Raw genomic sequence first — 8,330 nt, 5'->3', positions numbered from 1 at the left:
TCAGTTTTCATTCCAATCCCAAAGAAAGGCAATGCCAAAGAATGCTCAAACTACCACCCAATTGCACTCATCTCACACGCTAGTAAAGTAATGCTCAAAATTCTCCAAGCCAGGCTTCAGCAATACATGAACGGTGAACTTCCAGATGTTTAAGTTGGTTTTAGAAAAGGCAGAGGAATCAGAGATCAAATTGCCAACACCTGCTGGATCATCGAAAAAGCAAGAGTTCCAGAAAAACATCTATTTCTGCTTTATTGACTATGCCAAAGCCTTTGACTGTGTGGATCACAATAAACTGTGGAAAATTCTTCAAGAGATGGGAATACCAGACCACCTGACCTGCCTCTTGAGAAACCTGTATGCAGGTCAGGAAACAACAGTTCAAACTGGACATGGAACAACAGACTGGTTCCAAATAGGAAAAGGAGTACGTCAAGGCTGTATATGGTCACCCTGCTTATTTAACTTCTATGCAGAGTACATCATGAGAAACGCTGGACTGGAAGAAGCACAAGCTGGAATCAAGATTGCCAGGAGAAATATTAATAACCTCAGATATGCAGATGACACCACCCTTATGGCAGAAAGTGAAGAGTAACTAAAAAGCCTCTTGATGAAAGTGAAAGTGGAGAGTGAAAAAGTTGGCTTAAAGCTCAACATTCAGAAAACTAAGATAATGGCATCTGGTCCCATCACTTCATGGCAAATAGATGGGGAAACAGTGGAACAGTGTCAGACTATTTTTTTGGGCTCCAAAATCACTGCAGATGGTGATTGCAGCCATGAGAGTAAAAGATGCTTACTCCTTGGAAGGAAAGTTATGACCAACCTAGATAGCATATTGAAAAGCAGAGACATTACTTTGCCAACAAAGGTTCGTCTAGTCAAGGCTATGGTTTTTCCTGTGGTCATGTATGGATGTGAGAGTTGGACTGTGAAGAAAGCTGAGCGCTGAAGAATTGATGCTTTTGAACTGTGGTGTTGAAGACTCTTGTGAGTCCCTTGGACTGCAAGGAGATCCAACCAGTCCATCCTAAAGGAGCTCAGTCCTAGGTGTTCATTGGAAGGACTGACGCTGAAGCTGAAACTCCAACTCTGGCCACCTCATGCGAAGAGTTGACTCATTGGAAAAGCCCCTGATGCTGGGAGGGATTGGGGGCAGGAGAAGGGGATGACAGAGGATGAGATGGCTGGATGGCATCACCGACTTGATGGACGTGAGTTTGAGTGAACTCCGGGAGTTGGTGATGGACAGGGAGGCCTGTCTCTGTGATTCATGGGTTGCAAAGAGTCGGACATGACTGAGCGACTGAACTGGACTGAACCCTTCTTTCCGCCTGTACTTCTAGTTTTTGTTTAGCCTAACTGTAGGTTTCATATTTCTGCTTAATTTTTCTTTCATTCATATGAAAAGCTTTCTTCTTGTCCCTTTCATCATGAGGCAGGAAATGGCCAGAACACCTGGTAATGAAAAACTGTAGACAAACATCTAACAGCCAGCGGACCAGGGCAAGTGTCAAGAATGGACTCTCATGGAACTCCAAACATTTGGTTCATGTTCTGATGCAGTACAAGCTTCTGGCTCTGTCTTCAAACTGCAAGTTAAACAAGGAAATAAAGGTGGGGCCATGGCAGCAATTGTTTTTTGGATTAATTCTATTTTTTCCTGAATTGTCTGTTTGATGATTAGAACTGTTTGCCCATTCTCTTCAGACATTTCTAGATGATTACAAGTTCATGTTCCTCCAACAGCAAGACAGGGAGGACCCTTGAATCCCTGAAAGCCTTTCAGGCAAATGGAAGGAAAAAATTCTCACACACTTAGAAGAGATGCAGCACAGAAGTCAACCTCAAGGAGCCAAGCAGCATTGCCAGATCCAGCTTCCAGCTGAATGGAGGCCAAGGCTGTGAACTCATGAAAAAAGCCATCTGTCCAGTTCTGGGCTCTCCTCTGAATGCTGTTCTTCCCCAAAGAGCAAGGACTGCTGACACCAGTCTTTGTGAAGCTGGGATAAGCAGACTGCTCCTGTATCATTCCTACATCCTTGAGCATCTTCCCATCTGGGCCCTATTGATGGACAGGGGCTCCCTATTATAGGGTGACTGCTGGAGCCAGACTGCCTGGATTTGGATTCTGGCTCCATCGTGAACTAAGGCCATGGCTTTGTGAAAGGTAACTTCCATAAAATAACAGTATCTTATGTCAGGGTCCTGATGGAAAAAGTTAGTATAGATCACCTAGAGGAGTGCTGAGTGGGAATGTTGCATTGTTAGTGTAGACACTGTTTCTTTCATGTTCCTGGGCTTGCAATCAGTCTTGTGTCTCTTTTTGACCATGCTCTATGGCATGTGGAATGTTAGTTCCGTGACTAGGGATCTAAGCCTCGCCTCCTCTAGTGGAAGCGTAGTCTCAACCACCAGACTGCCAGGAGTTTTTTCTTTTAATATTCTTTTATTGATTGATGGCTGCACTGGGTCTTTGTTGCTGCACATGAGCTTTCTCTAGTTGTGGCAAGTGGAGGCTCCTTTCTAGTTGTGATGTGATGCACAGGATTCTCTTGTTGTGGAGCACAGGCTCTAGGTGAGAGGGCTTCAGCAGTTATGGTGCAGGGGTTCAGTAGGTGAAGATCAAGGGCTCAGTAGTTTTGGCACATGGGCATAGTTGCCCTGCAGCATGTTGGATCTTCCTAGACCAGGGGTCAAACCGGTGTCCCCTGTATTGGCAGGAGGATTCTTAACACTGGATCATGAGGGAAGCCCCTTGGAATCAATTTTAATACAGGTCTAAGTCCTGCTTGTTTGCTTCTATCAGGAGAGACAAATGAGGACTGAGGGAGTTAACCGTCAGTACATAGATAGGTAAGGACTTCTGACAATAAGTGTTAAGCTTGTGGACAACACTAGAAAACAACTATTGTGGTGCACAGTGGTCTCAAATTTCTGACTGGGAAGCTGAAGCAGTCTCCTCCTGCACATACTTACTTGCACATGCTAAACCTTACTAAGCATATCACAGAGAACTCGGCTAAGGGCAGGTTAGAGCTGTCAGGGTAATTCTTGCTTCTGGCCTTGTTTTGCACCGAAGTAAATTAACAGCCAGGAGCAAATAGGGGACAAGGCAGTAGGGGCAGAGCACAGAGGGAGACAGAGCTCACAGTGAGGCAGGCAGCAGCAGTTCTAACCATCAACACTTTATTTTTCCAGTCAACACCTGCACAGATGTTACTGTCCATTTCCTGACCCTAGTAGGGATCCCACCACACTTGGACCATGGCCCAGAGAAACAGATCTTCTTACTCCTCCCTAAGATAAGAAAGCCCCTCACCCCACAAGACAGAGGTCCTGCTCACTACCACAGCGCTGGCGTATGTGCTGTGGGATCCCTGCTCTCATCCTGTATAGGGAAGGGCCAGGATGAACGAGGGCAAGGGTGCAGTGGAGGTTCCACGGGCTACAGTGACTTAAGTGCATTAACTACTGACCCGACCCGCCACCCCAGGTTTCATCTGTACCTCCCAGACGGGAGCCTCCCTAAAGCTTAGCTGGGGCCAGCTGGGGAGGAAGAGCTGGTAAAGAGTGGGGATTGAGCTGCTAAGGACAGGACACAGCAGGGAAGTAAAGCGGAGAGGGGCTGGGATAGGAAAGAAAAATGATAAAGTGCCTGAACTAAACAACCGAGTGGGACACGAGGACAGAGCAGCACAGGTCCCTGAGGAAAGGAGGAAAAAGAAAAGGACAGACCGTCAGGGCTTGGGGCATTGTGGAATGAGACTAGAGATGAGGCGGGGAGGCAAGTGGGAAGGACTCCCCTAGCCCTGTTCATAACCACTAAACCCAAATGTAAAATTATTTACAAACTTAAAACAAATCCCAGGTACTGTCCCAGGCCTGGGACGGCAGGCAGGCAGGCAGGCAGGCAGGTGGAGGGTGGACTGGCTCCATCTGATAGCCAGCTTCCCCACATATTGCTCCTCCCCAGGATAGCAGGGAAAGGAGCCAACAGTGACATCCTTAGCCAGGAGGCCCTACTGTGCCTGCAACTCCTTCCCCCAGGCTTATGGCTCTGCCATGGCCTGAGCCTCCTGGTCTGACTGTACCAGAGACGGGGTGTCGGGCCCTAGGGGTGGAGGGGGTGGAGCATCAGGGGGCTCTGGGCATGTCTCTGGACCCAACCCCAGCTCTGCATTTAGCTGCTCCAGCTCCCCCTGATCGAGCAACTCGAAGTCCTCAGTGGTGAGTGCCTCTTCTTCCTCAGGGGCAGGCAGGGGCTGGGGTGAGTCCTGGGGCAGAGATGGGAGTACGGAGGGGGAGGGGACTGGGTCACTTTCGGCAAGGCCAAGTAGGGGCAACAGGGTGCTGGGAGGAGTGGTGAGGTCACCACTCACTGCTTCCGGGCTTAGTGTCTCCACTGGTTCTCCAGGGGAGAGCATCACTCCATCTGTGGGAGACCCTGCCCCATTGAAGTGCGTGTTCACAAAGTGAAGGGGGGATGAGAGCTGAAGCAAGGCTTCCTTGGATGCCGCATCTTCTTCCTCCTCCAAGTCCAGGTCTTGTCGTGAGAGGGCCTGAGGGGGGCCCAGCAGATCTTCGGGAGGGGCCAGGTCTGTCTCCTCTCCCTCCCCTAGCTCCCGACTCAGGGCCTCCTCTGGTTCACTTGGCAGGCTCTGCTGGTCCAAATCTGTGCAGAAAACAAAGGGCCAGGAATGGGCCTGCTGTTCTGAGTAGCTGCAACAGGCCACTCAGTTCAAGTATGAGAACTCAGGACATAGGATACTAGGCCAGGCCTTGGGTGTTAAGGTCTTTCAGGAACTTGGTGTACAACTAGGGGATGAGCTCCCCAAAGAAAACATTTATGAGGGCAACCACCAGAGAGCACAGCCAGCATCCCGACAGGGAACAGGAAGATTAGGAGGGACAAAGGACTTCCCATACCCTCCGACACGTCAGTTAGTTGTGGAGTGGTTGCCCGGGAGACAGAGAAGCCACCGCTTTCCAAAATAGAAGCCTCCTCATCTGACAGCTCTGAGTCTGTAATGGCCAAGGCCAGTGCTGTTTTCTTCACATCCACCTGCAAGGGAACCACGATGAACGCAACAGACAAAGGGATGAGAGAGCCCATTTCCAGGAGCATCCCTGCCCTGCCACTGACTCCCATCCCCTTGAGAGGTGGCTGCTCTAAAGCAGATTCTCCCCCAGCCTTCTACTCGACAGCCCATCGCCCCTGGACCCCTGGACCTCACCACCGGGGAGAAGCCAGCCAGTTCTGCCTCGCTCTCACTCTCTGTCTCCGCCAGTGGCTCATCACCTCCGGGCGGTGCATTCTTCCCCTGCCGCTCTGGAGAACAACAGCAGGGCAGTGACCAAGCAGGAACGGAGGTGGGGGACAAACATAGCCACAGTTCTGGAGAGTATCTAAATCCCAGGGCATTTCACAAGCCTCAAACCAAGGTCCTCCCCGCCTTTCCCCCCTGGGTCATGGGATCCCCTTACTCCTCTTGTCGTGTTTGTGATGCAGGGCATCAGCTTCTGCCTTCATGCTGTAGTCCAGCTGCATGAGGAGTGGCTCCAGGCGCGTGTACATCCTCTGGATCAGTTCATGATACACCACCAGGGGCCATAGCAGGATACTCAGCACTGAGGGTCAGAGAGTCAACTCAGAGCTCCCTATGCCTATTACCTAAGAGCCCTCATTCAACTGATGCCTAAACAGGAAAGGCTGAAGGAGACCAAGCCCCTTCCTGAGGCTGTGCCAACTTCTTCCCACATCCACTGCCCTCCTTCCACTAATCCCACAGCATCCGCCTGAAGATCTCTGTAAATGGGTAAATGGGCAAAGAGAGTGCAACAACCCCCCTTGGGTCAGTCCAAGAAAAGAGGACAAAGAAAGAGCTCTGGAAAGGGCAGGGGCCAGATGCTACTCACAGACAATGTAGGAAATCATAATCCCTGGCACATAGTGTCCCAGCACAGCCAGCACAGCACAGCCAGAGCAGACGCGAGCACAGAACTGCAGAGAAGAGCACAGGGTCTAAGAACAGGGGACTGAGGTATGCGTTCCACTTATCCGGGGAAAGAATTATTTTTGCTCCACTGGTGGAAGGAAGGGTATGTCCTCTAAGAACGCAGTGATCCAGTTTAGTCAAGAAGATTCCCAGGATCACTGATTTAGGAAGTTTGCAACTGACATAGCCAAACACCTATAATTCAAACTTAGTCTCTCTTGGCAAGAAATAGTGTCAGGACACCAAAAGCTTACTCTGCCTCTTGTATCAGGCTACTAGCAGTAAGTTTTGCCTCAAGAAGGCCCCAGGCCATATCCTTCGTCTCCAGTCAAGGAGTGCGAGTCACTCCTTCCCCATCCCCACCTCCATTTCTCCACAGAGTAGAGCACTGTTGTGTGATGAGGGGGAGGTTACCTGAGCTGGATTCTGCCTCTTGTACTGCAGCAGCTCCTGCAGATGAATCTGGAAGGTGAGCCAGCTCTCAGCCAGGTATCTGCACAACTCGGGCACACTGAGCAGGTGCGGCCGGGCTCCTGACCCCGCACCCTCACTGGGGAGACATGATATGACCCCTGGAGGCCTCAGACACCAGCTTCCTAGGCACTCAAATCCCTCTGAGAATGCCCATGAGCTCTGTAGTCTAAGAAAGTGGACAACCCTGCCTCCCAAAAGGAGGCTGTATGGCTCCTGGGAAATAAAGCCCGGGGCTCCCAACCCTTTGCCCTGAAAACAGCAGGCACACAAACACCTACACAAGAACCCGGGAGCAAACTTGCTACAGTGCATTCACTATCCTGGGGGCTGTGCTTGCAGGAACTCCAAATTGCTCTGCACCATGGCGGTGACACTGGCACCAAAGCAAGACAGGGTTTGGACATTTGTCTGTTCTTCAAGGGGTGGTCTGCACTCACCTGTCAGAGTGTGGCTCCTCTGGGGATGATGCTATAGAGAGGGAAGAGAGACAAGTTACTCAGGGGCAGAGCTCTGGGAAACACTCCCCAAGCCAGAAACAGTTGCCCTTCCTCTGCAGTCCCAAAGTGCTTTCTCCAAATGCCATTTGCAGGAAGTATTACATTGTTACGCTGTTTGCATGTCTCCTTCCTCAGGCTTTACCCTTTTCAACAATAGAAACCCCATCTTATTCACATTCACATGTACATACACCCCAAACAGCTCACACACAACCTGGCACCCAGTTCTCTAAACTGTCTATTAAGTAAACATGTGGACAAGAAAACCCTGGTAAGAATAGTGAAGCCCTACCATAAGCATATGAAGTGTATTCACAAATTCAAGAATATCCTCCTCCTTATGAAACTGGAGATAGAGTGACTTTTATAAGGTCACATACATGGTAAACGGGAAGCAGGCAATGGAACCCAGGCAATCTGGAAGCGGAGTCTACAATCTTTACTACTACTACTACATACAATAAAGAATGAAGTCAGGAGGAGAAAAGGACGGCAGAGGATGGGATGGTTAGATAGCATCACCACTCAATGTATAAGAATCAGACACGATTTAGCGACTGAACAACCACACAATAACATGAATTTTGAGAAAGGGGAAATTTATTTCCCATCTGGGGAAGTAAGCAGTCATGCTTTGGGAGGCAGGTGGCCTGCGGTACATGCGTCTCACCATTCAACCCAAGCCGGGTGGGTCAGGCACAAAACAAGTGCTCACTGGGGCTTGCTGAATGAATCAAGTCACACTCACCAGAGATGTCAGGGAGGAAGCGAGGCTGCCACAAATCCAGCAGAAAATAAGCCAAAAGTGAGATGCTGAGTAGGAAGAAGGGCCGTAGGGAGGACGAAGACAGCAACCTTAGGGAGAAACAGGCACTCAGCGGTGAGTGAGTGAGAGAGGCCCCTACACCCATCGCGAAAGGCCCACTGATGGGGGGAATGGGAACCTCCAGGCCGAATTCGACACCCGAAGACAGAGGAAAGGGGCAACCCAGGCTGACAACGATCTTTAAACCCCAGGAGGTGGACCAGCCCTCCAGGACAAGCGTCTTCCCCAGAAAGGGGAATGGTACTCTGCGCTCGCCCGCCCCCGCTCTCCCGCGCTGCCCGGCCCCGCCCCCTCCTCCCCGGCCGTTACCAGAAGAGGCCGTTGAGCGCGGCCGCCGTGACTAGGCTGTGCAGCGGCTTCTCCCACACCAGCAGCCGCTGCGCTGCGGCCAACACCGCCTCCCAGCCGCGGGCGCCCCAGCCACGGCGTCGTGGCGAGGCGTCCTACCGCCTCGGCCGTGGCCGCCTCCTCCTCCGCCTCGCCGGTGGCCTCACCCATGCCCAGGCCCAGGCCCAGGGTCAGGCCCAGCCC

At 51.1% G+C, this 8,330-nt stretch overlaps 1 protein-coding gene across 1 annotated transcript in view; it reads right to left on the bottom strand.

The window, feature by feature from the left end:
* Positions 1-3,170: 3,170 nt before the first annotated feature.
* FAM134A (family with sequence similarity 134, member A) overlaps positions 3,171-8,330 on the bottom strand; it is a 6,626-nt gene continuing 1,466 nt past the window's right edge. The window contains 10 exon segments of the mRNA XM_010861295.1: positions 3,171-4,678; positions 4,933-5,068; positions 5,241-5,335; positions 5,491-5,634; positions 5,923-6,007; positions 6,417-6,552; positions 6,914-6,944; positions 7,722-7,828; positions 8,109-8,215; positions 8,217-8,325. Coding sequence (XP_010859597.1) covers positions 4,056-4,678; positions 4,933-5,068; positions 5,241-5,335; positions 5,491-5,634; positions 5,923-6,007; positions 6,417-6,552; positions 6,914-6,944; positions 7,722-7,828; positions 8,109-8,215; positions 8,217-8,325 — 1,573 coding nt within the window. The 3' untranslated portion in view covers positions 3,171-4,055.

The sequence above is a fragment of the Bison bison genome, unplaced genomic scaffold (genome assembly GCF_000754665.1).
Source record: "Bison bison bison isolate TAMUID 2011002044 unplaced genomic scaffold, Bison_UMD1.0 scf7180017864471, whole genome shotgun sequence".
NCBI lineage: Eukaryota > Metazoa > Chordata > Mammalia > Artiodactyla > Bovidae > Bison > Bison bison.
The sequence above is the reverse complement of the archived record's forward strand: the minus strand, read 5'-3'. Positions and strand labels throughout refer to the sequence as shown.